Raw genomic sequence first — 27,970 nt, forward strand, 5'->3', positions numbered from 1 at the left:
GACACTCAGACACACACAGACATAGACACTCAGACACACACAGACATAGACACTCAGACACACACAGACATAGACATTCAGACACACAGACATAGACACACAGACATAGACACTTAGACACACACAGACATAGACACTCAGACACACACAGACATAGACACTCAGACACACACAGACATAGACACTCAGACACACACAGACATAGACACTCAGACACACACAGACATAGACACACAGACATAGACACTCAGACACACAGACATAGACACTTAGACACACACAGACATAGACACTCAGACACACAGACATAGACACTTAGACACACAGACATAGACACTTAGACACACACAGACATAGACACTCAGACACACACAGACATAGACACTCAGACACACACAGACATAGACACTCAGACACACACAGACATAGACACTCAGACACACATAGACATAGACACTCAGACACACACAGACATAGACACACAGACATAGACACTCAGACACACACAGACATAGACACTCAGACACACACAGACATAGACACTCAGACACACACAGACATAGACACTCAGACACACACAGACATAGACACTCAGACACACACAGACATAGACACTCAGACACACACAGACATAGACACTCAGACACACACAGACATAGACACTCAGACACACACAGACATAGACACTCAGACACACACAGACATAGACACACACATACATAGACAAACACATACATAGACAAACACAGACATAGACACACACAGACATAGACACATAGACACACACAGACACAGACACACACACATAGACACATGAACGTTGATGAACGTTCACTAGGGGCAACACGTGCATGTGTTTGGACGGTGGGAGAACCCACGGTAACACGGGGAGGACAGGCAGTTATCAAGTGAAAATAATGACTTCTCAAGGTTTTCTCTTTTTAAGAGTGTTTTAGTGTGGAACTCAGGTGCTCTGCTCTAAATGATTTCCATCCAGAATTGCTCTCTGCCTTGAAGCACAATCAGGGTTTAATCAGTCAGTCTGATTCGAGGAAAGCATGAGGGGCACAGTGAGTCACCGCATAACACTGGAGCACGCTCTGTCTTTACAGCGCAATACTAAGCACTGTGCACTGCTCATATCGTGTTTACAAGTGTGGGACTATTTTCTATTGGCAGATAACGTCCATACGTATCTCCCCTGCATGGGAGTTTTTATTTATTTATAGGAGATCTTCTACTGAAAGTGTTTTTCAGACTTCCTATAAGTGATCTGTTCTTCTGTATCTACCTCTGTATCTACCTGCGTTGCACCAATGAAATTTCCCCATGTGGGACAATAAAGGAATATCTTATCTTATCTTATCTTATAAACAACACTAAACAAGGCGAGCTCTCAAACAATATGTTGAAAAGCCCTCTTCTGGTCAAAATACATCCTGTGATTCAGGCACATTTTATCCAAGGTTTATTGCCAGTTTGTGTTTGTGATTCAATGACACGATATTCTGGGCAGTACTTAGTTGTTTCAAAACCTCAGATATTTTTACTCTTCACTCCTTATTCTAGCACAACCTTAAAATAGTGTTGCAACTAACAATTATTTTTGGTAGATTCTGTGCAGTACAATTCAGAAAAGTATAATTCAATTACTAAATTAGTTAATGATTATTTCAATAATTGATTAACTTATTTCAGTCCTATGTTAAAACATAGTGATATACAGTGATGTTAAAATAGTAGCACGTTTAGACTGAAGGTGTTGCATACTGTACACAGCCGACATTTGAAATACAATTAATATGAACATTTCTTCACACGGCGTGAAATATTCAGCGCTCGTTTCATCACAAAGCTAATAAAGCCATCCACAAGTTGTCACAGTCGGCGGATGATTTCATTAGCTGCGCTAACAGAGTGTGAAACAAACTGTGAAGCGACATGACCAACACGAACGCCGTCAGGAGGATGTGCTCTGACGCCCGCTGTTCTCTGATTGGTCCTTTAGTGGCACCGCACGCCCACCACGCAGGAGACGGACGGCTTCCAGGTGAAACGGCCCGGAGACGTGAGCGTACGCTGCACTCTGCTGCTCATGCTCGACTACCAGGTGAGGGCGCCGGGCTGCTGTGGAAAGTATTACTGTTTTATTCTCAAAGATATTTAAACACAATTACACACACTACTTCATTTTGGATGGTGAGTAGGTTAGGTAGTTAGTAGGTTAATGTTTTTATTTTTATTTTTAGGGTAGCGGCTCATTAAATTCACCCAATGTTATTTTACCTCTGAAGTACAGGAGCAAAAAATACTAAAATAAATGCAGCATAATAAAAAATGTACTTAAGAGTAAAATGTAAGTATATCACGCAGATTTTGAGGACAGAAGATGAATTTCTTTTAACTATATTGTATTTATTTTTTTGTTTTTGTTTCGTGACTTGAACTCAAAACCGTATGGTAAAAATAACTAAAGTTGTGTAAAAAAGTATAGATAGCGGCTCTCAAATGTAGTGAAGTAAAAGTAAAAAGTATCTCTTAAAATAACTTAATTTATTTAAAGTGCAGATACCATAAGATTTGACTTAAGTGCATGTACTTTGACGTTTGTACTTCATCACTTTCTACCACTAGACAACATTTATTTTACTATTACTTAATGCACACAAAACAAAAAAAACTACGACTCCATTTGGGACTTTTACTTTGGAATAGATAGCAGTCAATAAACCAAATCCTAACCAATCCAAGCCGTAGTAGTACATCCGTGATAACCTCAAATATTCGGTCATAGTAAGAGTTCCACTGCCAAACCTGATCTCAGTGTTTTCTGTCGACCGCATGATGTGTAACCGCGGCGACGTGTCATGTGTGTGCAGCCCCCACAGTTCAAACTGGACCCTCGCCTGGCCCGCCTGCTCGGGATCCACACGCAGACGCGCTCCTGCATCATCCAGGCCCTCTGGCAGTACGTCAAGACCAACAAGCTCCAAGACTCCCATGACAAGGAGTACATCAACTGTGACAAGTACTTTCAACAGGTGCGGCGCTCTGCCTGTGATGCAGGTCGGAGAAAAGTACTACTGAAGTATCGTTGGTTTAAGACGCGCTTTACTACTTGTTTCGCAGATATTTGATTGTCCCCGACTGAAGTTTTCTGACATCCCCCAACGTTTAACCAACCTCCTGTTACCGCCCGATCCCATTGTTATCAATCATGTCATCAGGTACGTAGTACTGGTTTGGTAGTAGAGTTACTGCAAGGTTTAGATAACAGTAATGCTTGAAATGTTTGCACTGACGTATACAGCCCTTCACATTAGGGGTGGGCGATATTGACAAAAATGAATATTCCAATAACAATATTCAGACGATATTATGTCGATATAACAGAAATGTGTTGTTTAAATGTATTTGTTGAGGTTTAAAGATCAGACAATGGTGAAATGTCTGTAAAAATGTATATAAAAAGTGCAGGAATAAAGGAATTTAAAGCTCACAACATAACTTTTTTTCATTTTTAAACAGCTCTTTTTGTAGCATTTTCCTCAAAAATGTTCACAATATTGTCTAAATTTTGATATATTGCCCACCTCTACTTCACATGATTGCATTTTTAGTCGATTTAATTTAACCACGTTTAACATTCTGGACTCCTTTACTACAAATCTGTAGTGTTGGCCATTGCCATGCTGATAATTTGTCATTTTCAAAATACTTCATCCCCCACAGAGAGCATCAGACACCTAATCCAAAATGGATAGTGACAGAGTAAGTGCTGCAAAAGAACATGTTTTCAATACACATATATTTGAAGTTGTACAGTGAGAAATACCAATGCAAAATTGCAAAGGTGTCCATTTCCAAATGTCACAATAAAACACATTAGCCTCTATCCCTTTTATCTGGTTATGATTCATAGTTTATTGTGAATCCAGGCATAAGGGGTTGGATGAATTGATACTTAGAGTGACTATTTCTCTGTTGTCAGTGTTGACCCCAATGACCAGAAGAAGACAGCCTGTTACGACATTGATGTGGAGGTGGAGGACCCTCTGAAGAGCCAGATGAGCAGCTTCCTCCTGTCCACCGCCAACCAGCAGGAAATCGCCTCCCTCGACAACAAGGTGAACTTATACTAATACTGTATATATGGAGGCGAAACGTAGTCGGTGCTCAGTCATTAGTCCTGTCTTTTGCCTAAACTACTGCCAGTGACGTACTTGTGAATAACGCTAATGTTTAAGTAGACGTGATGGACCACAACGGAACTCATATTATTCTTTTTATGAGAGTAGTATTTAATATATTAGTAGTAGAAGTGTTCAGAGCACTAGTAAACGTTATTGTGACCTGTGTTCCCGTTTGTAAGTTAAGACTTTGGGGGCTTTAATCAAATATTGAGATAATCGTCAACTAATTTACTAATTGAGTAATTGTTCTTAGGATTATGCACAGCCTCCAGAGTTTGTGCAGAGAAGAGTTTTAAAGCAGGAATGACGTCAAAGAAAAATAAACATGTCAGGGGTTTTTGATGAGAAACCTATTCAGTCTGCATATGTACTCAAATATGTCCTCATTTTAGTTTAATTTTGGTCAAATACGGTTAAAATCGTGATCTAAAAAACAAATCAACTACCGGTAATTGAATAGCATAATACTTTTCTTTTTCCTCTATCAGATTCATGAGACCATCGAGTCCATCAACCAGCTGAAAATCCAGAGGGACTTCATGCTTAGTTTCTCCAGAGATCCCAAGGGTTATATCCAAGACTGGCTCAAATCCCAAAGCAGGGACCTTAAGGTTACTACTATTAATACTATACTATACACACACACATACTGTACTCTGCACTTCTGTCACAGGGAAAAGCTTCAGCTGACAACAACAACCTGCATGCATCTAATTGATATCTGTAATTAGACTTGTGCCTAAAGCAGTGAGGCCGATGGTGAATGTGCCCTCTTGTGGTTGGCAGTTAATGACAGATGTGGTGGGGAACCCGGAGGAGGAGCGCAGGGCAACGTTCTACCAAGAGCCCTGGTCCCAAGAGGCCGTCAGCCGCTATTTCTACTGCAAGGTGAGAGCGCGACACCTCCAGCTCATAAATACATGCTGTTGTTTCAATTTACAGGCACGATTCTTTCTTTAAGTATTTATTACTGCTTGTGTTTGTGAGTGTGACGCCTAGAAATAGATGTTGATTTTACCTCCACATTGTACTCCTCCTTAGAACAGAGCTTGAACAGAAACTCCATCCAAATGATTATTATCATTGTTTGTCTATTTTTTTCCTTTTCTTTTGTGGATGTGTTTTATTTGTGTATGTGATGGTTGGGGTTGAACATTTACATAGAAGAATAGGGCTGCAACAATAATCCACTATTCGTGACTAGTCGACTTTACATTTTTTACTACACGACACTGGCAGAAAAAGTATTAGTTAATTTTACTTCCATGATTTATAATTTCCTAAAACGCTTTAGTAAATGTCCCAATTAAAACTGAAGCTGTTTCTGGAGCCTTTGGAGAACAAACAAATGGCTGGACTGTGAAGTTCAAACTCTAGTTTTGGCCTCTGATGTCTGATTTACTCTAATTAGAAGTGGTAACAAGCTTTTCACAGACTAATATCAGATTTTAAATCCCACCTAGATTTTCTTTGGCACCGGTAAATATAAAGAGCTGTAAAGCTGGTGTCTGGGGGATGGTCGACGGGCATTTGCTGCGTTTTGACAAATCCTCTTTAAAAGCTTAAGCTAATTTCATTAAAAATTAGATCTAGAGACTTGTAATAAATGAAATAAGTTCAGGTGTAACTCCTATATAAGGATTGAAGCATGGATCAAATGCTGGAGGACAATGTTAGATTTGACTGAAAATAAGTGGGTTACTACTGTCTTTTTATATTTTGCCTTCCCAGGAGTCATTTTTTATCAGATGTTGGACATTTTTTTAAATAAATGTAGGCCAGAATTTAAAGGACTTAATACCCATTGCGGTGTGAGGTGGGATTCACACCTTGCAAATAGAAAGAGGGTGTAACACAGAAAGATGATGACATTTACACTTACACATACGAGGTTCAATTTAGTGCCATGTTCCCTTTACATTTTGAATGGTGTACCCAGAAAACTGTATTCAATCAAACAATGCAATTGTAAATCTGTTTTGCCTTGTTGTCTTCCCCCGACAGATCCAGCAGAGGAGGCAGGAGCTGGAACAGGCCTTGGCCGTCCGCAACACCTAAGCAAAGGTTGGGCTTTGATCGCATCTCCAAACAAGACACCAATGGGAGTTATCACCTTTAGAGACTTTACATGCAGGACTCTTGGAACACCATTACTATTTGCATGTAACCAACTGTGGGCCTCAACATTTGACCTTGAAATCTTCCTCTTGTCACGCCTGTAAATACAACACAACTCCCAAATCATCTCAAAACATTTAGTCGCCTCTACCATTTTTTATATTGTATTATAAGTTTTTTTTTTTTTAAATCACATGTGCTATGGCAAGTGCAAAGGCGAGTGCCACAGGGTGTGTACTTAGCCTCATTAAGGGAAGTTTTGAAATGATTATTTACACCAGCAGAGTTGAGATTACAGTCTGACACATGGAGTCACGGGAAAATGAAGTGGAGCTATCTATAAACTGGAGGTGTGGTGAATCAGAGTGAATCAGTGATCATATAGCTCAGAAAAGTACACAATGCCAGTATTATTAACTAGTTTTGTTGCAAATTACCAACTAGTTTCTATGAAGGAATAGCGTTTCTTCCCTAATCATGGAAAATTGTAAACTTGAAGCTTTGTTTTTGTCCAAATCACTCACTGCCTCTTCCTTGTGTGGTATTTAAATGTGCTGACAGTGTTACCAAAGGTTGCAACAAAGAAGAGAACGCAGCTAGAATGGTCAATGTAGGTTTGGGTTCAGTAGAAATTGCCTTTTCAATCTTCCGTTCGTGTGTAGCATATTGATTAGTAAACCCAAATAAGTCCCAGTTTTAACCTCAAATTAAATGCAGGCAATTTTTAAGGTACGCTCATCTGCATTAATCCATTTTTACTGCTTTTTTGTTACTTTTTACTAGATATGTGAATGTAAATAGTTTCTTTCCCTTTAAGAGGGCCAGCTGTACAATATATGACAGATTATCTTTGTGTCCTGTGGGATTTGAGATGCGGGGGTTTACGCTGTAGTATAGGGAACGTCTCCATGCCTTTTGAACTGGTGGATACAAGTGTTCCTGTGTGTACTATCCGGCCGCCTGTCTTGTCAAAAAGCTCCAAGCTGTAACAAAATAACACTAATAGAGTAGCTGTAACACATCCCCTTTACACTTTTTTGTATGACACTTGACTTGTATGCATATGCTGTATTGTCCCGTTGAGATTTCATTGTTTTCAGCAGTCAGCTCGAGATGGGACCTCGTGTGGGGTTTCTTTGCACTGTGCTGTCGCTTTCTCTTTGGAGACTCTGATCGGATGATTTCGCGAAGACCTATGCATGCTCTAAAGACATCTGGTACACCTGATGATAACGCAGTATGTGTAAATAATGATGAGTCTGGCGTAGCAGCCGGCGTGTTATCCATCAAATGCCTTCTGGACATAACTTTGCCAAAAATGAAAACCCCTACCAGCAGTAAGCGTAGGTGACATTTTGTGAACTGTTTTTGTACTGAGAAGTAAACAACAGATGTAGGGTCAGTTATTATTAATATTATTAATATTTAGTGTTTGTCTGAAGTTTTCATTGTGCGTCCAGGGCATTAAACCTCTCCACTAGCACCCCCTTGTGGACAAAACGATGAACTGGTACATCAGCAGACTACTGTTAGCAGCAGAGGTTCAAGTTACTAAAACTATTACTGTTGTCATGTGTGTGCCACTTTTTTTTTTTTTTTTTTTTTTTTATTGCATGTTTCAAAAAGACTCAAACTTTCTGCTCTTTTACATATAAGGGTTACGAACATGAAGGCAATACTAGATTAAATATTGTGTAATTGCAATGGTAAAAATGGATTTGTGATTTTAGTAGAGGTTTCACAACAAAAAAGGGAAAAGAGCTGTGACACTGCAAGACAGCCTGGATGTAAATAAAGAAGCGCTTGCCAAAGTTTGTAAATGCCACAATATCTTCAGTGTGTTTTTTCTCTCCACCTTTTACATAAATTGTCCCTGTTAACTCACTTTAATAATGATTAACATACATCCCCCATTTATACTTGATGGATGTTCTCGGTGCAAACAAGATTTTTATATCGCTTAATCCAAACAATGATGAGGTAAATAAAATTGCTTTGTGTTTAAATAATTAGTAACTGATTATATTGTGGAGTATAACATTTTCTAATATCATAATTGATGGATATGGATATTGATAATTGCGGAAAAATACTGCTTTAATAACATACACCGATGAGTCAAATCTCAAATACTTAACACTTTATCTAAACCGACTTTAGTTATAGAGAATGTTTTTGTTCATATTTTTATTTGGCTATATTTGTAGTATAGTTTCTGAAAGGAGACATATTATAATCTTTCAGGTTCATAGTATTGAACTACAACATAAGTAGATCATTTTACATTTTGTTCATTGTAAACTACTGTAAACCTAAAACAGCTTAGTAATAGACCGTCGACTTCCTGTTCAAAACTGCACATCAGATGTGCAGTTTTTGAACAGGAAGTCATCATGACGTTTCACTGTAACAAGCAGTAGGTTGTCACTTACATGTTTTTATTTAGTTTTTTTGAAGACAGTGTGACATTTTAGAATCTTACATGTTTCACTCTGAGTCTTAATTTTTCAAATAATCAACGAGGTACAGGGAGGTGGGCGGAGATAGGAGGTAGGTGAGCACTTGAGCCTCAGTTGCAGGGCAATACAGGATTACTCAGACATGGATGAACCAACATGAGTAAACTAACATGGCTCATTCAAGCTTATTTTGCATACTATGTCCCCTTTGACATTGTTTTAGCAGAGTGACATTTAGACTTTATAATAGAAAAGGGTGTGTTTTTTGTAGGATTGATACTAGTTACAGAAGTTGTAGCATTCTCACATCTGTGGTTTCCATACTGTCATTAAAATACAGCCTACAGCACCCCGTATACTCTACAGAGGAAAATCCATATTAGTCTATGTAGGTTTGTAGGACAATTACAGCAGTCAAAGTACTTCTCTTTGCTCTGGAACATATTGTGCCAGCTGCCACAAAGCATACCAGAGAGCTTAACAACAGCTACCTAAATCCAACCAAAGATTTTCCCCCACAATCCAAATACGCTTTCACAAAATCTACCATCTGTGTGTTTATTTGAACGAATGCTAAAATAGACCAGCAGGTTAGTTTGCATGAGTGAAATGTAGCTCATGTAGTTGTAGGAAAGGGCTGTTGGTCAGACGTGCTGGACAGACATGGCATTCAGAGCTCACCACAAGGAGGCAGGTGGAGGTTTTTCTTGACATCGGTGAAGTAATACTGACTACTGCCACGTTCCTGTGTCATAAGAGCCCCTTTCACCTCACTCCTGCGCTATTCTCCTGAGTTAGCCACCCCTAACGTGGAGATCATTTGACTTGGGGGAGGTTATGGCTTCGGTGTAATAGCCTGAAGTGAGCCATTCAGACATTTCTTTGACCGACTGGCAGTTACAGTGAACCACCAGCACCACTGCGGCGTCTGTCAAGGTGGACTCGGCCCTTCCTCTGGGGAAAAGGGTCGACTCCTCTCCTCAAAGACATGTGTAGAAGAAAAAAAGAGAGGCCCGGGTTTGGGCGGAGAATTATAGGTCTATTTCGGAACAAACTGCTCACTGCGTCTAGGTTTGGGTCTGCAATGGAGAGTTTGGGGCACACTGGAAAAACATTTGGTTTATTGTATGATTACTAGTTTAAAAAAGAAAAATAAGTTCCAATCAGAAATGATAATTTTTAATTCTCTTTCAGACATACTTTCAAAACAAGGCAGCTGATAGCACAACTTCCACTTTTAGTCAGACGCTTTCTTCAATAAAGGCAACATCTGTATTGTCTTTTGGTGTTTGTGCTAACCAAAATATAAATAAATGAGTTGCTCAATAGTCTGTGAAGTTTGTGAGAGGCAGAATGTCTCAACAAGCCTTTCAGAACTCATGAGTCAGAACTAGTGAGCAAAGAGGCTCTGAAGTAAGTCCTGCGTCAGCACAGTTTAACTGCTTGAATCATCGCACATTGGTTCCTGTTTTGTTCGAGGGCATAAACTCCAGCATAAAGATATAAAATATTACAGTAAAATCATTATATTCACATTACTCTTAACATTTAGGTTCAGTTCAACTTGAGGTAGCCTGGTCCCAAACAGGAGCTAGGTGCTGTTGGCCTGCTCCTGTTCAAAGAGAGCCATGGCTAAGTGTGAGCGAGAGCCCAGTCCCTCCAGGTTGCTGAGCACACAGCGGTGGTAGATGTCCTCACTAAAACGTGGGTTACAAACACGCCTCACATACTTCTGAATGAGCGCAGGCTCGACGGCTCTAAACACATGTAGTCCAGAGTAGCGCACAAATATGTCATATACATCCATGCTCTCCAGAAGCTCCTCATTGTCCAAGATGTCGGCAGCCATTTTGGTCCGTGCAGTCATGTAATCAGCATTATAGAAGCACGCCTCATCGAAGACATGGCGGTCAAAGTGACCGTCCCGCAGAGACTCTGTGGCAAAGGAGGAGGCGACAGAGGGCTGCTGGTCGCGGTACACAATGGCAGGGCTGTACTCCTGAAAGTGGATGGGGAAGAACACCTGCCAGTTACTGATGGCGTTCATTCTACAGCGATTAAGAAAGTCTGCATTGACCTCTGTCCACACACTGGCCAAGAAGAACAGAGTGTCCACTGGGTGCTTCTTGGAGATGATGTCCATCAGCTTCACCTGAGAGGGCACCTCTGTCTTCACACTGATCCAGGGGATTTTGACATCCCCATAGCGTTTTTCTACTTCCCCGATCATGGCCTTAATGCCTGAAAACACATCTGTTTGGCTGACGCGCTGAGCATCAAAAGGGTCATAGATGAACAGAAAGGTGAGTAATACATTGTCATGGGTGTCCAGAGTATTCATGACATACATATCCAGGAAGTTGCTGACATAATCCTGGTCCTGGGCTGTAACGGGGAGAATAACCTGCACTCGGGTGGCCTCTGTCACATAAGGCATGGGAATAATCTCCACTGCACTCAGCGGCCGCAGCAGGTATACCCTCTTCACGATCACCTGACTGTGGCCCTTCTGGGTGTAGGCCTCCAGTGCCAGGTCCAGCATGTATTCCATCCCTCGCGTGGGGTCAAAGCGCCTGTAACCATTCAGTAAACGCCTCTTCTGAAAGCGGAGCTGAGGCTGGTATTTCTCATTCAGACGCTCTACTGCTATATCCAAAACAGCGGCCACATCCGTGTGGTCCGCCCCTCTGATCTCACACTTTGGAGAACTGTCGATGCACGAGTAGATATGCTCCTCTGTGAAGTACTCCCAGTTTATCACCTCAAAACGAGTCCTTGGTTTGAAAGGTGGGTTTATTCCAATAGGCCAGGTGACTCCGGCTTTGCCCTCAGGAGTTAAGTCACTCAGGTTGTTGACCTGGATCTGAGGAAATACGTACAAACAGTTAAACTTCAACACAAAAGATATATAGACTATTATTCATATATTATTACATTTCCCCATGTGTGGACAATAAAGGAATATCTTATTACTATATCTGTCTTGACTTTAGGACAAAGTATATGGAGAATCTGTCATGTCAAATCGGTCACAACATTATAATTATGATGACCATTAATTACAGAATACATCAGGGTTTCCAAAGAGGAGCAAAAGTGGACTATAATGATGTTGGAATGTAGTGTTTCATGGTACCTCACCCTGTGCTCTGCGCTTTCTGACATGTATAAATTTGTACCAGTCTACAATTTTCTCCGTAGCCAAATTGGGTGTGGCCGAAAGTACACAACCAGCACTTTGACACAGAGCTCATCCACAAACTGGCACAACACTGTCATCTGATAACAAACCTGCAGCTGCTGGATCTGCCCATAGGTCCAGTCCAGCTCGATGTGGCTGAAGCGTTTGTGAAGGCGGTACATGAGATTTGGCTCAGACACAGGATGCACAGTGAAGGCCTTTTTAAACTGTGGACTGTCCTCGCGCTCAGGGTCAGCATTTTTCCCAAGCTCGAAATAGCGATAAGTCATCTCCTGGGAGAAAAGAGATATTTTTACAGTTATTAGCAGCTTTGATGTCATATTTCTGCTTATTGTTTACTACCCTAGCCAGCCATGCTAATTGATTTTCTATTCTAATTAGTCTGGTCCCTGTTGATTTGAGAGGGATTTGCAGGGGAGCTGAACAAATAGATACAGAATATATTCAGAGAACTAATGCAATGCACAAACACCCAATCAGATGAGCCCTATTGCCAGAAAATAAGGAGTGTATAAGAGAAAGCATGGCATTTCTGTTCCTTTGTTTGAAAGGGGTTCTAGACTTAGCACTAAATCATTTTGGAAAACTAGTGAATCGTTTTTTTACATTGTTTTTACATTTGTTTTACGAGTGTGATAAGCTTTGCAATTTATGTTACGTTCACAAGGTTATTTTGAAACACATTCAGTGCCAAGTCTGCCAACACTGAGAAACAATGTGAAATATGAACTGTTAAACAAACACAAACGTCATGCACTTCAGAACATGTTTGTACTGGTTGAGCAGGTTTTAATTATATAGCCTGTGATTTGCAGCGGACACTACGTTATCTAAATAATACATCAATTTACCAACCATTAAATTTGTGATTCAAATTTAGATCTGATTGCAATCTATCAGGTGGCTCATTTCTGGACCCACTTTCTACTACTTAGCTGCACAGACAAAGGGCTCTTACCTGATGTACTTCCACACAACTGAGTCCAAGATAGTCAATAATGCAGCGCCCCAGCCACTCATCGGGCCTCACACTCAGGATGTCATTACGGCATGTATCGAGATGTGGCTGCAGGCGGGCCAGCAGGCTACGGGACAGCAAGTAACCGTAACCCCCATGGCAGTAACGAGCTTTTTCCTCTCCACCGATGAACTCCTCGGCCCTTCCCATGTACAAGTCCTGACCTGCGCTGAGGTGCCCCACGAGCTCTGACAAGCGATCGGACTGCATGTAGGTGTCATCCTGGGCCAAGAAGAACCAGTCGTAGTCCGAGCCGTGGCGCTGGTGGAGGTGGCGCACGGTCTCGTACATTAGCCACACGGGCCGGTCATCTCCATGTGCGATCACCGTCATGCCGTGGGGCACTTTGGGGCTGCGCAGACCCGTGAAAAAGAAAGTGCGATGGAAGTGGTGTGCGACCGTACGGTTCACCGCCACGGCCAGGGTGTTGAGTGTGGCCCGTGATGTCAGCACACCCACCAAGAGGCGCTCCCTGATGCCCAGCTCTGTGTGAATATATCGTGTCCTGGAAACAAAAGACATAATCATAAATCATAATATAAATATAGATTACCATAAGTAGATTTTGTAATTTACTTGAAGTTTTGTACATATTGCTAGACAGACTTATCCACCTGTAGACTATGTTTTATCTGTATGACTTAATAACACTTTAGACAAACAAACCAAGGAACATCCATAAATTTAACACAAAAACCTAATCTACACCAGCAACATAAGCTGTGTGATGAACTATGACCTCTTTGGAGTCTTTTCATTCTTACCTGAGGACTTTTTTGTGTGGCTTGTTGGGGTCTTTGTGGTATGGTATGATGCGAGGCTGGAAGTCTTCATTGTCAACACCATCTCTGGAGTCCCTCAGATCGTCTCTTCTGCCCAGAAAAAGTCTCCCATTTCCCAGTTCATCTCTGCAGGAGTCCTCTGTGTCTTGGGTCCAAGACACCATTAATAGACTGAGACTGCACCCCAGCGATAGTCCCAAGATCAAGGGTAACGCAGGCCTGAACACGGCCAAAAAGGAGGAAAGTCGCATGTCTGCTACAGATTGTGAGGAGGTTCAGTGAAAAGCTAGAGACCGAGGGATGATTTGGCCGGACTCCAGCCCTCGCCCAAATATATATCTGGGAGAGAGTGGATATGTTCATTTAGAAAACAGATCCATGCATGATATAACGCTCTATATGCTCCATGTTGAGAGAGAAGACACGTCCAATCCAAAGCTCAAGTTCACTTTTCATTCAGCGCTTCGAAAAGCAGACATTTTGGCAAAATACAAAAGTACGAAATAGGCTATAAACGTAGAGTAAAATCCACCCTGATTACCAAACCATATGAAGTATCTATGTTGCCCAATCAAACCGTGAACAGCATGAGATATTTGATCAACTACCCTGTGCTGCTCCACACTTGTGACTGTGTAACAAAGCGGTAACTTTCTTCAGCTTACCATCAGAGCTAGCGTTAGGTTAATTAGCTTAGCGTAAACTAAATAGTGCTAATCTATTGCCTAAATTCAACAAACGCTGACAATGATGCGCTTAAGCGTGCTCGACAAGGCGAAGCGGGGAGCTTACATTGCGACGATCGGACAAATAGTCAAGCCCATCTGTGCGTTCGCGTCTCCACGGCTCCTGCAGTAACGGTGTGTGTCTGAGGAACATCAAACAGAAGCTAACAGGCTAACAAACACGCTCCACTGCAAGAGACCTGTGCTTATCCGCATCCTCTGTCAATAACACCGCTGACAATCACGCACTCGGCCCGTCACTCCCACTGAAGAACACGCAAGTCACGTTTTATCGAGAATATGAGGTCCATTTCGTCAGTGCCGGACTTCCTCCAAAGACGACTGCCACACACACAGAAGTAAAAAAAAAAAAAAAAAAAAATCCCACTCAGCTCAGCTTCCCCCTACGTCGTATCCCCCTCCCCGGTCATCCTCCGGCTGCACCGCTGCTCCGCGCCGCAGCAGCATCATGCTCCGTGCAAAAGCATTATTATTCATATTACAGCGTGTTTATGACCGTGATTGACGAGGTATGTCTGTTTCAACTACAACAATATGTTCAATGTGCTAAATAAATATCAGTTTACCACATGAGAAACACGTGTGTGCCGCTGTTTTTTTTGGGGGGGTTTTGCATATTTGTATTAGTCTAACGATACTTATAATGTATTTGTATACAATTCTGAGACAAATGTTTTGCTCTCATCGTTATTATTTCAGATGGAAATTATATGGGGACCGTTCCGTATTCACCATTCAAAATAAAGGATATTTTATTTTGAATTGTTGATTAACGGTCATTTTTTACCCCCCTCAAAATTATTGGATAGGCAACGTTTTTAAGGAAATTCATTATTCAAGAGATATATTTCGTTAAATAGCGCCTGTGGTGCTGACGTCTGTAGTCATGAAGTCATTTGAGCGCCTGATCCCTCCCCACCTCAAGTCCTTCACCTCCCCCTGCTGGACCCCCTGCAGTTTGCCTACAGAGCCAACAGGTCTGTGGACGCAGCCATCAACCTGGCACTCAGGACGCCCTCAGGAACCTAAGCCAGGATCCTGTTTGTGGACTTCAGCATCCTCCCTGCTCTGCTCCAGGACAAGCTCTTCCAGCTCAATGAGCACTGACTTCCTGACGGATCAGAGGCAGTGTGTGCGGCTGGGGAAGAATGTGCTCCACAGGGCTGTGTACTTTCTCCCCTGCTCTTCTCCCTGTACACAAACTGCTGCACCTCCAGACATGACTCCGTAAAGCTGATCAAGTTTGAGGACGCCACCTTCCGCCACAAGAACAGTTTCTTTCCCTCTGCAGTTGGACTCATTAACACTTCTTAAACACCTGTCACTTTAACTACTATTTAATCACTCGCTGCACTGTTCACTTTCTGCACTACATCTGTAAATTTAACTGTACATTTTGTGTACATAGTAAGCTTATTTTAATTTTTTGTCTTATTGTAAATTTAAATTGTTTTTCGTCAATGCTTGCCCTTTCTGATTCTATACATCTTGTTTTCATTATTGTTCATCGTTATATGTTGCACCGAACCACCAAAGCAAGTTCCTATGCGTGTAAATTTTGTTCATTCACAATGGCAATAAAGCTTTTTTAATTCTGATTCTGAAATGTTAATTGCTATGGTAACGGTCCCTCGCCGCAGTCTCTGGAGATGAGGAGGCAGTTCCGCCCTCCCTGCCCATATATGGTCATCCTTCTCCGCCCCCTTCGGCCTTATGACGTAACTCTTACCCGCCCTTTATGACCATTTTTGGCCTGTCTATTGGTTCAGCCGCGGCACACGCACCCGGCAAAAGTGAACACGAGATCACGGTGTGCTCCCACTCATTCGTTTAGGTAAGTTGCGTTTTGAACTGTTTTATGGTGACAATTGCTGAACATAAAATATAGGATATAGTAGTGTAATTCACGCCCAAACGTTATTCGTGGTTGTATCGTATTTTGTGCTGGCCTTTCATCAATTAAGCTTGAGCCGAGCTTGAGCCGAGGCCTGTCGTAGCTAAACCGGTTAGCTTAGCAATGTTGCGAACGCATTAATTAGCCGTTTATAACATCTGGGTTTATGATAAATATTTCGGATGACATTCTTTGATTTCAAATGTATTAGATGTTAAATTCTTGACATCTAAATGTCCATGTAATGACATATGTCACGGAGTATTAATAGGCCTTTAACCAGCGTTAGCTACAGGCTAGCTCGATAGCAGGCGCTATAACGCAGTGAGACAGATGTGCCGGCCTGCATGTGGGGTTGAAACCATGTATTTTTGTAGATAATAATTTTCTATGTCGTAAGCCCACCTCCTTGAATTCACAAGTTAAGGCAGTATGGTTTTTGATGGACCAATTCAGGAAAGTCTTGTAACCATGACGCTACTTTACGTAACTTATCAGTTCATTGTTAGAATTTCCATCATGACTGGATGATATAATAACGCAAGAACGCTGACAATAGCCAGAGTCATCCAGAAGTGTTCTGTTTTATTTAAATTTATACCACCTGTAGGTTAATGTACTCTTTTTCTGTTGAACAGTCATGCCGTCAGACTTGGCCAAGAAGAAGGCAGCAAAGAAGAAGGAGGCAGCAAAGGCCCGTCAGCGCAAGAAGCCTGAAGATGGGACCGATGACTGTGAACAACCTGAGCAACCTGAGGCTGAGGCTCAGCAGAACGGAGCTGAAAGCAATGGTAGGTGTTGTGTCTTTTTAGAATTGGATGAATGCCTTGAATCTATAAACTTGTGATCAAAATATTTGTTTTCAGGTATTGATAGTTTGACAAAGGAACTTGATGAATTTGAACTGCTTAAGACTGAGGCGCGGGCTGTCACAGGCGTCCTTGCCTCGCACCCCAACAGCACTGATGTCCACATCAGCAGCCTGTCGCTCACTTTCCATGGAATGGAGCTGCTGTCAGACACCAGCCTTGAGCTAAACTCCGGCAGACGATATGGTCTTCTTGGCCTAAATGGCACCGGTATGCAACTTAATATTGCGGTACTGAAATCAGAAGTTACAATTTTTGAATATTCACCGATGTATTGTGGACTTCTAGGAAAATCTATGTTACTGTCAGCCATTGGACTTCGTGAGATTCCTATTCCCGAGCACATAGATATTTATCACTTGAGCCGTGAGATGTCTCCCAGTGAAAAGACCGCTCTTCAGTGTGTTATGGAGGTGGATGAAGAGAGAATAAAGTTGGAAAAGGAGGCTGAGCGACTTGCTCATGAGGACTGTGAGTGAACATGCCAAATATGTCCTGCAGCAAACCAATATTAGCTTGGTCTCGACAATCATCGAGTAGTGTGGCGTTTGTACTGTTTTGCTAACTTGAAGCTGTTCTTGCCCATAAAGCTGAGTGTGAGAAGCTGATGGAGCTGTATGAGCGTTTGGAAGAGTTGGATGCAGATCAGGCAGAAGTACGAGCTTCCCGGATCCTCCATGGTTTAGGTTTCAGCCCCATGATGCAGCAGAAGAAGCTGAAGGACTTCAGTGGAGGGTGGAGAATGCGCGTTGCTCTGGCCAGGTACTCGTTACTAATCTTGGTGCATACCATACTTGTAGTTTTGAAAAATACATTCATACACTTCTATCTATTCAGAGCCCTCTTCATCAAGCCCTTCATGCTGCTCTTGGATGAACCCACAAACCACTTGGATCTGGATGCCTGTGTCTGGCTGGAAGAAGAGCTCAAATCGTATGTTCAGATGTTACCTTCTAATGAAATATTATTTTATCTAATGAAATGCATTTTTATTTACTTTAGCTTTAGGCGAATCCTTGTCCTGATTTCACATTCTCAAGACTTCCTCAACGGTGTCTGTACCAACATCATTCACTTGCACCAGAGAAAACTCAAATACTACACTGTAAGTAACCATGATTTTCAGATCCATCACAATGTTTAGTGATCTATTTAAAATTGCCACTGTTATTAGTAGTAGTCTGTTTAGTCTCATGTGTGACCATGCAGCTCTATTGTTACTTTTTAGGGTAACTATGACCAGTATACAAAAACCAGAGAAGAGCTGGAAGAGAACCAAATGAAGCGCTTCAACTGGGAACAGGACCAGATAGCACACATGAAGGTAATTATTATTTGATCTACACAGATAGGCAGTACTTGACTTGTATTCAATGAAAAACATCAGTATGATGTACCTTCTATTTATTTGTTTTGAATACAGCTTAATTTATTTGCTCTACTCTATTTTTAATTTACATGTTGTTTTTCTAGAATTACATTGCCAGATTTGGCCACGGTTCTGCTAAATTGGCACGACAGGCACAAAGCAAAGAGAAAACTCTGCAAAAAATGGTGGCTTCAGGTTTAACTGAAAAAGTTGTGAATGACAAGGTAATGTAACAGGCTGATTTTTGTCAAACAAGGAGCCAGTAGTAACGTGAGTTTGTTACAAAGGTTTTTGTGTGTCTCCAACAGACTTTGTCATTTTGTTTTCCTTCCTGTGGAAAGATTCCTCCACCTGTAATCATGGTTCAGAATGTGAGCTTCAAGTACAGTGACAACACAGTAAGTGAACATTTGCCAGACAAATCTTTTTACATTTGTGAATATAACTTATATTATCTTTCAGCCGCACATATATAAAAACCTTGAGTTTGGTATTGATCTGGATACACGAGTGGCTCTTGTGGGGCCCAATGGAGCTGGGAAGTCCACACTCCTGAAACTCTTAATGGGAGAGGTCAGTACACTTTTTTTTTTTTGTTATATACAGCATGTGACTATTGTTGCAGTATATCATTTTGTGTGTGTGTTGTAGCTTCTACCATGTGATGGCATGATTCGCAAACATTCACACGTCAAGATTGGAAGATACCACCAGGTAAAATTCTTTTTTGTTTCTTCAGTCATAGGCATCTACAGCAGTTTGAAATGTATATTTGTCTTTTTTTTTTTTTTTTTTTAGCATCTCACAGAACAACTGGAGCTGGACCTATCTCCTCTGGAGTATATGTTGAAATGTTTCCCTGAGATCAAAGAGAAGGAAGAGATGAGAAAGATCATCGGGCGTTACGGTCTGACTGGAAAACAACAGGTAAGGATGGCCAAAGGTGGAGTACTACTGGTCTCTTTTTTTTTCTTTCAATTTCTAATAATTATGATACATTGTTTGCATTTCAAACCCAGGTCAGTCCTATCAGGAACTTGTCGGATGGTCAAAAATGCAGGGTTTGTTTTGCTTGGCTGGCCTCGCAGAACCCTCACATGCTGTTCCTTGATGAGCCTACGAATCACTTGGACATAGAAACCATTGATGCTTTGGCGGATGCAATCAATGACTATGACGGTGGAGTGATGCTTGTTAGCCACGACTTCAGACTCATTCAGCAGGTAAATATTCATTGTTTATCTACGTTTTGAGTTAATTTGCAACTAATGCATGCATTTTTATTTTAAATAGGTGGCTCAGGAGATCTGGGTATGTGAGAAGCAAACAATCACCAAGTGGAACAGGGACATCTTGGCATACAAGGAACATTTGAAAACAAAGATTGAGAAACAGCAAGCGCATGATATTTAAAGTCTCTTGGTTTAAACCTATACTGTCCTGAATAAACGCAACTTCTTTTAAGCCTCATGGGACACTTCTATTGAATAAGTCTTGGGCAGTGCCTCAATGAGCTGAATCTTGTCCTTCCATTCCTTCAAAAATACTCAATTGGTTGACTATTGCGAACATCTTGGTGCATATGGAATGTAGTGTAGTGCTGTCATGTTTTAATTTTCCCCAACATGTATGCATCAGCTTTATAGTTTATTATATTTAAAAGTTAACTAGTGTAAAAATATAATGCGCCTTATTTAACATGTAATGCAATAAAGATGTTTCAAACAATGGTTAAAGTATATAACAAATGAGTCAGTTTAAATTTAGTTTTTAATTTCATGGTTCCAAACAAGTACATTTTAATGACATTAGCTGTGTAGTTTAAGAACTTCAGCACAAGATTAGACATTGCGAAAAAGGCAATTTAAATCCGTAGTGCAAAACTGCTCAAGCAGGAGACCTTTTAAAATACCTTATTTTAGAGCAGCTCTAAAACAGCTGCAACTACAAAATGGGAAAACTACTTGTTCAAGTCTATACAGAAGACATCTGTACAAACATGGCTTGCATACACCCAAACATCCCAGCAGTCTGCCTTGATTTCAATTCATTTGAATTACTAAAATGTAAATGGCAAAATAACAGATAAAAACAAAGCATGTAACTTGTTAGTTACAAAATTTGCCAAATTTATATTCACCATTACATAAAATCAATGTAAACAGTAATTGTATTAAACTGCGCAGGACTCCGCCTGCACTTGACACGTGGTGGTGTATGTGATAGTACAAGCAGACTAATGAGTGCAAGGACTGTTGAGCTTTCAATAACAAGGCATTTTAGTTGGTTTCAAACTCCTCGTCAGAGACCTCATCAGGTGGAATGACGCGAGTGCTGCTTGCTCGAATACTGCTTATGTTGGTTTCAGAGAGGAGGTTTGCAATGCCCATGAGCGTCACACCAGTCCCATCCAGATTTACCTGAGCCAGTTTCATACGTTTCAGAAACTTCAGACCTGAGACAAGAAAAGTCACAATGAATACATGGAAATAATTAATAGATTAGTTCTTCAGTGGGTGTGTGAGTTCAGGTGCTCTTTAGGACCACAGTGAGAAATAAATCCATATCCACACACAGATGGCCCATTCGGCTGAAATGTGTAGACAAGTCCCTTCAATAAAGATTTTTTCATGCAGTCGAAGTGTCTTGGACTTTTTTCACATGAAAATAAGGATTCACAAATAACAGTTGAAGATAAATGAGGAACAATACCTTGGTCTGTGATTCTTGTGCGACTCAGATTGACCTTTACAAGCTGATTACAGCAAATGAGACCCAATCTCACCACATTGTTTCCAACGCGTGTGCTTGCTAAACCCAGCACCTAAACAAAAAACAATATCTAAATCATACTAAAGTTTAAGAAGGTATTAACATCTAAAACATGTAAATAGATGACCAAATTTTCCATAAAACAAGAATGAATCACCTGAAGGTGTGGTAAACGGACTATAAGGTCTGCTACCCCTCGGCTGGTGACTGCAGTTCGATCCAAACACAAATCCTGAAGCTCCTGAAGGCCTTGCAGAAAGAGAAGACCTGCATCTGACACCAGAGTGTTGCTAAGTGACAATTTTCTCAGCCTAAAAAACAAAAACAATTGAAAGTAAAACTCATCCTTAGAGACCATTGTCAAGTATAAAAGAGAAAAAGTAACCTGGTCAAAGAGGAGAGATGGCTGACTCCTTGGTCTGAGACCAGAGTGTAGTCTGTTAGGTCCAGCTCACAGAGCAGAGTCAGGGTGGACAGTGCAGACATCCCAATGTCAGTCACACAGTGCCGCCCTGGTAGTGTTAGCTGGGTCAGCTTTAGACCTAAAAGTAAATCCTTGAATAAAACAATCTACATTTACATGGTCTTAAAACAAAATGTACAAACCTGAGATAATTTGCAAAGTGTGATTTCCATCCACTACATGGATCCCTGTCAAACTGAGCGAAGAGAGAGAGGGATGGTTCCTAAGGTGCTCCAGTGATGCCTCCGTCACATTGGTGCCATCGAGGTTGAGTGTCTGAAGATGACACATTTGTGACAGAGCAGTCACATGACTAACCTGGAAACACAAACAAACGTGAGAAAGACCACAAACGACTTTGAACATGTCTGACAGAAGTCCTTACCTTGGTCTGCTTGATGCTCAGGACTCGCAGCTGAGGCACAAATGAAGATAGTGCTTCCAGTGTGAGCTCAGTGACAGCCGTTTGATTCAGACTGAGCTGCGACAGACACAAGGGCGCAGACTGAAGATACAACAGCATTCCAGTGTCTGTTACTTTGGTGTGGTCCAGAGACAGGAAACACAAGCTCTTTAACCCTTTAAGAGGAGGGGGGAATAATTATACAGTGGAAGAAATATATACACAAACATTTACTGAATGACTAAAATGTTAATGTACAATGTTTAGCAAGTACACATTAATTGTATTGAGTTTTTAAAAAATGAACCTGCGATATGCTGCAGACAGGCATCCGTTAGTTTGCTACATGAGGCTAGGTTGAGATATTGGAGTTTGACCAGGCTAGGCAGAATAGATAATCCAGAATCTAGAGGAAATACAACATGCCAACGTCACAAAAACAAAAAGCTTTCTTTGCTATAATAAAATGGACATACCAGTGATGAGAGGAGAGTTGATCAGACTAAGATGTTTCAAAGCTGTGAAAGCTCGTAGCTGCCGCAGAAGCTCATTGGTTGAATAAGGGTAGCAGTTAAGTACAAACTTCCGCAATGGACAACCAAAAAATAATTCCAGAATGCGCGGACGCAAGAGCCTCTCACGAGACATGTGCTCGAGCAGAAGTTCTGCCAACTCTGGGGTGAGCCCTGCCAGACTGCTGCTGTACTGCATACTGGGAGCTGTAGAGTAAAGGTTTGAGTCAAATACACAGTACATGTTAAGTGTCATATCCAGATCCATACCAGTCATAAGGCTGACGGCAGCTCGTGTGGCCAAGGCACACAGCGACTGCACACTAGGGGTTTTAAATGGCCGTTTAGGGGGTGATGGCTGCCCCTGTGAAACGTGTGCGTCATTCTGTTGAGCTGCGCGCTGAAGCCGCTCCACTGCAGCCTGACCCGATGCCCCGGGTGCACCGGGTGCCACTGGGCCCTCCACAGCCTGCTCCAGGTGCTCCTCCCTATAACATAAACATACTACACTCACTATAGGAGTTAATATTTGCAAATTGTATTTTCTTTTAGTTTCTGTTTGTATAGTATAATACTGGCTTCATTCGTCAGCCAAGTTCAAGGACCAAGTTTATTTTTTACCCAACAAATGGTATTGTAAAGCAATATTTTTGTTGTAAGCTGTCCATCTCATTATAAATGAATTTAACTGAAAATGAGACCCGGAAGCAAGTATTGCATGATTACTCTAAATCCCATCATAAATTCTAGAATATTACAGAACATTTCAGTAGAGTTTTGTTTTAGTCGAGCCACTCACCTGAGACGATTGCCTTGCTCTGGCCAGTGGTGTCTAGGCTCAAATCCTCCATGAATCCTATTCTCTGGAAAGAAAGGCAACCTTGGCATTCCTAAGAAAATAACGAAGCACAAATTATACTTTCACAGTAATCATCAGGCGCATCATTATATAAAAAACAGGCAGGCAGTATAAAATACGCTCTACACCTCTAATCACTTCTAGAGAAGTCATCTTTCTTCCAGGCTACGTAAAGCTCCGCTAGAAGTGTGCTCAATATGAACTGGCCTTGCACACAATTTGAACAAACGCATGTTGGCTGACTAACTATAAGCCCCTAAAAGCCTCTTTTTTTCCACACACATGAAAAGTTGTCCCCTTGTTCTGTATGTTTAACAGAATTGGGCATTCACCTAAATATGTTCTAATCCGTCACTCTGTAAAGTGGTTTGTACAGCGTGTGTAATTATGTACAGCGTGATCACAACTCATGAGAAAAGAGACCAAAGTTGCACCATTCAGAATGTCATATGGCTCCCTTTCATCTTCTTGGTCCACATCAACCTCTACGTCTGCAGCTTCATCAGCATCTCCAGGAACCAACCGCTGGCCTCGTCCTGTACAAAAGCAATTAATACAACTTCTTTAAAATAAATATACCGGTATCTCAAAATGAATATATATATATTATATTATATATATGTATAAAAAATATAAATACATATCAAATATATAAGCAGAGGTTTTCTACACGAAACAATTAGGCATTACCCCAACTGTGTGAAGGACCAGAAAGCAAATGGCCCATTTCTGGAATCCCAGCATAGTTCACGGCTTCTTCCCAAAGCTGATTCGGCAGCATGGGGGGGACAGCAGGACCTGGGTCCCTGTCTTGATCGGGTATTTGGGGCGGTGAAGGCTCAGCAGACGGGGCGTTATCATGTTGCTCATGAGCTCTGTCATGACTGACGGAGCTGGGGGGCTCCTGAGGCGTTTCTGGTGGAGTTGTCTGAATACAAAGTGCAGCATTAGGAGTGAGGCCGAGCGAATGCAGGGAGCAAGCAAGCTCTGCCTCCCCAAAGCGTTTTCGTGGGAATCCCTGAAGAAGTGAGAAGGAAGTGAGGGAGGGATGGCGTCCGCTGATATGTTCAATAACGGTGCGTAAAGGAGCATCTGCGGGGAACCGCTCACGCATCGACTCACCCGAGGGCAGTCGAATCTGAAGCAAATGATTGAATCCATTATTATTATTATTAATATTCTTATTGTAGAAGTAGTATTGATAATTGCAATTTTTTTTCTATCTCACCATAAGAATGCAGTTGTTTTCCATGTTTGTCTGATTTTTTCCACCAAGCTTCTGACCTTCATTACTCTGGGGTGCCTCAGACACAGGGCTGGTCTGATTCTTCTCCTGTAATGTCTTTCGGTCCTGTGCAATTTTTTTCAGGACTAATTCACGTTCCTAACACATATCATAAAATATGTCAAACCCATGGCCTCTTTGTGTCTTGAAAAGTACACAAAACGTACTGACCTGCTTCTTTTGCCTTCGTTGCTCTCTGGCCTCCTGTGCCACACGTTGTCTTTGTTGTTCTTCAAAGTCACTTTTGTCCTGTTTAATGCGGGACTCAACTAGCTCCGGGGACAATTTGCCAGACTGTGATGATTTCAGCACCAATGAGGAACAGGCTAAAACAAAACAATTCATTATTATTTGTTTATTTTGGTCGGGACGGTGCATATTAATGAACATACATGATATACACACACTGTGAACATGCCAGATCGTAGCCATTAGAGTTTTTATTTCCTGTTTGCCACTGCAATCTGATGAAAGCGGAACAATTAGTCGTTTCGTATTTGTATGTTTCACATTATTATCTCTCCAGTGGATTACACCACAGCGCATGCCTCGTGTTCTGCCACAGTGGACTTTTTTTAAACATTATCCAACAGAGTGATTACTCCAATCACCACTGTATGGGACAAGTGATGTACAGATCATGTGAGCAAAGCCTTGGTGCGAGCAAGAGATCTGCGGGAAGAGACAGCCTCTGTTACGCCGCTGCGGGGCAGCAATGAACCTCTCCACAAGTTTCCTTCTCGTTGAACACTAATTGTCATTTTAATAAGCACGTCAACACCTTATCCATTTACACTGCCTATTTCGCACCATTGTCTGACCAAATTGAGTATATAGGCTACACAAATTTCCATGGTGGCGGAGCAATCAAAGCTCTAGCCTCCCAATAAGGAGATCGTGGGTTTAATGCCCTGGCCAGACCAACATCACATGATCTCTCTGGGTGGAGTCTTCATGTCCTCCCCATGTTACTGTGAGTTCTCTCCGGATTCTCCAGCTTTCTCCCACCATCCAAAGGTATGCACGTGTTAGGTCAAATTGGCAACAGTTAGTTGTCCCCAGTGAATGGTTGTCTGTGTTTCTATGTCCCCCTATCCAGGGTGTACCCCGCCTAAAGCCCAAAGTCACTGGGAAATGCTCCAGTCACCCACAAACCCTAACAGGAACCAGCGGGAGAAAATGAATTAATGTCTATTTTGAAAAACACTAAATAGCTATAACTACAGCATCAGTCTGCTGAATTTCACAAGCATAGTTTACTTAACAATTTAGTGATCACCTTGCACTCACTGCACTGCTCACTTCTACTTGCTCTACATAACCTTATATTTATTATGTACATATCATGCCGAGTGTTTGTTGTCTGTGTTGCACCGAACCACCAGGACATGTTCCTATGTCTGTGAATTTTATGTTTATCGACAAATGGCAATAAACCTTTTTCTGATTCTGATTCTGATCACCATCATCATCGTCACATAGGTTAATTCATTAAGACATATTCTATAACACCACCACACATCTCTTGGCATGTAAATGAAAAAATGGAACCAAACAAGAGCTGTGTTTTCAGCCCTTTCCCTTGGCCCTCATTTTGAAATGGTAGTGGATATAACTGGGGATTGAAATTGGGCCTTATTCATACATCAGTGTACATGGGCCCTGGAGGGAAGGTGGGGGTAGTCTTGCCCAAAGACACTACAACAGTGTGCATTACAGCCCCTGCCATCCCACTGCAGCGCCTGGAATTCCCTGTGATCTCCCATCCAAGTGCTGTGCCTGCTTTGCTTCTGATGAGACTGGGCATTAGCAAGATAGTAAATATATTAAAAGGATTATGATAACAGACATTGAGAGCTTACCACTACTGTCACTGGGAGATGAAATAGTGCCCTCCAGCTCTTTGGGGAGGTTAAATGCAGAGATGGCAGTTTCAGCTGGTCGTGATGACTGCTGTGTTAACCTGTGTCGTGGTGACTGACCCTGTAGGAGCCTGTTAATCAGAGTGAAGAGTGTATTTCTTCACAAGATTATATAGATGAGATATGAAGATCTTACCACTCAGCTGCCGCAGGCACAGAAAAGTGTCCTGCCTGTACTGCTGCCTGAATCTGCTCTTCTGTGAACCCCATCTCACAAAGAATGAGGAAAAAATCCCCAATCGTCTGCAAAATAATTGCAATTAACATCAATCAAACTGAAGATATTGGATAGTACTCTTAGTTGCACAATATGCACAAATGATTAAGAGTCGAAGACTATGACAAAGACAAGCAATATTGATTCGAGTTTAAAAATGTCCATGTTCAAGTATCTGTGTGCAAAGTTTACAACAGAGTTCTCGAGCCTACGTCGCAGTACAACATTGGCTATGAGATCATTGAGGCCCAAATTCAGCAAATAAAACGGTTTGCAACTTATGCGGGATAAATATGCATTAGTTAATCAGCCTTTCCACGTGTGTGAACCACATACACTGTCAACAAAAAAACAATGTTAGCATTTCGGCTAGCTACCAGAGCTAAGGCTAAGAGCTAATGTCAAGTTAAACGCATTCGTTTTCAAAGTGAAGTTGCTGGCTTATCCTTACCGGGGAGTCATCTGTACTCATGGTGGTGTTGAAACTGTAATTAAACAGGCATGGAAGTCACTTTCATTGGAATTAGCAACTTGGGATTTACTGCGTAGAAGTCAATCGGCTAACAACACTGACCTCTCTCTCTCCCTTCACTGAAACAACAAGCGGATAAACAACACCGAACTGCGCATGTCCAAAGCAGTTAACAGCGCACTAACAAAACATAAACACATACATGTTACTAATCAGACAACTCCAGCGATTGTATAATTTACATTAGATATTAAGAAGCAAATAATTAAGTAAGAAGGTTTGACACTATGTTGACCTAATATTGAACAGTAACAGCAACACGCCAGAGGGGGTCGCCCTTTCGCTCTTTTGCCTCTCGCATGCTTTGATCATGCGGCAGTATATTCCACTATGGAACACATACTGGCTTTGAAGC

The 27,970-nt window shown here is 41.5% G+C and overlaps 4 protein-coding genes across 9 annotated transcripts in view; 2 read left to right on the forward strand and 2 right to left on the reverse strand.

Moving 5' to 3' along the window:
* Positions 1-8,139, forward strand: part of smarcd3b (SWI/SNF related BAF chromatin remodeling complex subunit D3b) — a 36,288-nt gene extending 28,149 nt beyond the window's left edge. For 4 of the 6 annotated variants that reach the window (XM_072451049.1, XM_072451052.1, XM_072451047.1 and 1 more), the window contains 8 exons: positions 2,009-2,110; positions 2,880-3,041; positions 3,130-3,227; positions 3,733-3,771; positions 3,992-4,127; positions 4,682-4,804; positions 4,980-5,081; positions 6,198-8,139. In XM_072451049.1, the coding sequence (XP_072307150.1) occupies positions 2,009-2,110; positions 2,880-3,041; positions 3,130-3,227; positions 3,733-3,771; positions 3,992-4,127; positions 4,682-4,804; positions 4,980-5,081; positions 6,198-6,251 (816 nt within the window). In that variant the 3' untranslated portion in view covers positions 6,252-8,139. The remainder of the gene's footprint in view (positions 1-2,008; positions 2,111-2,879; positions 3,042-3,129; positions 3,228-3,732; positions 3,772-3,991; positions 4,128-4,681; positions 4,805-4,979; positions 5,082-6,197) is intronic. The other 2 variants (XM_072451048.1, XM_072451051.1) reach the window with 1 other exon arrangement.
* A 1,794-nt stretch (positions 8,140-9,933) lies between these two features.
* On the reverse strand, positions 9,934-14,873 carry chpf2 (chondroitin polymerizing factor 2). Its single transcript, XM_072451056.1, has 4 exons — positions 13,755-14,873; positions 12,931-13,495; positions 12,062-12,244; positions 9,934-11,633 (listed from the first exon to the last, which is right to left on the reverse strand). Exons 1-4 carry the CDS (start codon positions 14,021-14,023, stop codon positions 10,362-10,364), a joined length of 2,289 nt encoding a protein of 762 aa, XP_072307157.1. The 5' UTR covers positions 14,024-14,873; the 3' UTR covers positions 9,934-10,361.
* Positions 14,874-16,231: 1,358 nt separating this feature from the next.
* On the forward strand, positions 16,232-20,116 carry abcf2b (ATP-binding cassette, sub-family F (GCN20), member 2b). The gene is made up of 15 exons (XM_072451058.1): positions 16,232-16,352; positions 17,051-17,203; positions 17,279-17,491; positions 17,570-17,752; positions 17,872-18,043; positions 18,119-18,214; positions 18,284-18,386; positions 18,510-18,605; positions 18,755-18,874; positions 18,959-19,048; positions 19,113-19,223; positions 19,302-19,364; positions 19,449-19,577; positions 19,670-19,873; positions 19,944-20,116. Exons 2-15 carry the CDS (start codon positions 17,053-17,055, stop codon positions 20,061-20,063), a joined length of 1,851 nt encoding a protein of 616 aa, XP_072307159.1. The 5' UTR covers positions 16,232-16,352; positions 17,051-17,052; the 3' UTR covers positions 20,064-20,116.
* A 409-nt stretch (positions 20,117-20,525) lies between these two features.
* LOC140364737 (uncharacterized) lies at positions 20,526-27,744 on the reverse strand. The gene is made up of 17 exons (XM_072451055.1): positions 27,535-27,744; positions 27,003-27,109; positions 26,807-26,937; positions 25,116-25,270; positions 24,888-25,043; positions 24,350-24,797; positions 24,094-24,195; positions 23,600-23,690; positions 23,071-23,288; positions 22,765-23,007; positions 22,596-22,694; positions 22,271-22,464; positions 22,029-22,203; positions 21,808-21,964; positions 21,580-21,733; positions 21,363-21,474; positions 20,526-21,105 (listed from the first exon to the last, which is right to left on the reverse strand). The coding sequence occupies exons 1-17, from the start codon at positions 27,553-27,555 to the stop codon at positions 20,930-20,932; spliced, it is 2,739 nt and encodes a 912-aa protein (XP_072307156.1). The 5' UTR covers positions 27,556-27,744; the 3' UTR covers positions 20,526-20,929.
* Between the last annotated feature and the right edge of the window lie 226 nt (positions 27,745-27,970).

The sequence above is a fragment of the Eucyclogobius newberryi genome, unplaced genomic scaffold, assembly GCF_026437365.1.
Source record: "Eucyclogobius newberryi isolate DKJ021-1_F unplaced genomic scaffold, fEucNew1.0.hap1 SCAF_18, whole genome shotgun sequence".
NCBI classification, from domain to species: domain Eukaryota; kingdom Metazoa; phylum Chordata; class Actinopteri; order Gobiiformes; family Gobiidae; genus Eucyclogobius; species Eucyclogobius newberryi.

Excerpts from the sequence above, each read along its gene's own strand:
- chpf2 (XM_072451056.1), bottom strand. The coding sequence starts at position 14,023 with ATGCGACTTTCCTCCTTTTTGGCCGTGTTCAGGCCTGCGTTACCCTTG. Across the intron at positions 13,496-13,754 it reads CCACACAAAAAAGTCCTCAG|GACACGATATATTCACACAG; the intron begins GTAAGAATGAAA and ends TTTTGTTTCCAG. Across the intron at positions 11,634-12,061 it reads GGCAGATCCAGCAGCTGCAG|ATCCAGGTCAACAACCTGAG; the intron begins GTTTGTTATCAG and ends GTATTTCCTCAG.
- abcf2b (XM_072451058.1), top strand. The coding sequence starts at position 17,053 with ATGCCGTCAGACTTGGCCAAGAAGAAGGCAGCAAAGAAGAAGGAGGCA. Across the intron at positions 17,753-17,871 it reads GCGACTTGCTCATGAGGACT|CTGAGTGTGAGAAGCTGATG; the intron begins GTGAGTGAACAT and ends TTGCCCATAAAG. Across the intron at positions 19,365-19,448 it reads AGATTGGAAGATACCACCAG|CATCTCACAGAACAACTGGA; the intron begins GTAAAATTCTTT and ends TTTTTTTTTTAG.
- LOC140364737 (XM_072451055.1), bottom strand. The coding sequence starts at position 27,555 with ATGAGTACAGATGACTCCCCG. Across the intron at positions 23,691-24,093 it reads GCCATATGACATTCTGAATG|GAATGCCAAGGTTGCCTTTC; the intron begins GTGCAACTTTGG and ends TTATTTTCTTAG. Across the intron at positions 22,695-22,764 it reads CAACTCTCCTCTCATCACTG|ATTCTGGATTATCTATTCTG; the intron begins GTATGTCCATTT and ends TATTTCCTCTAG.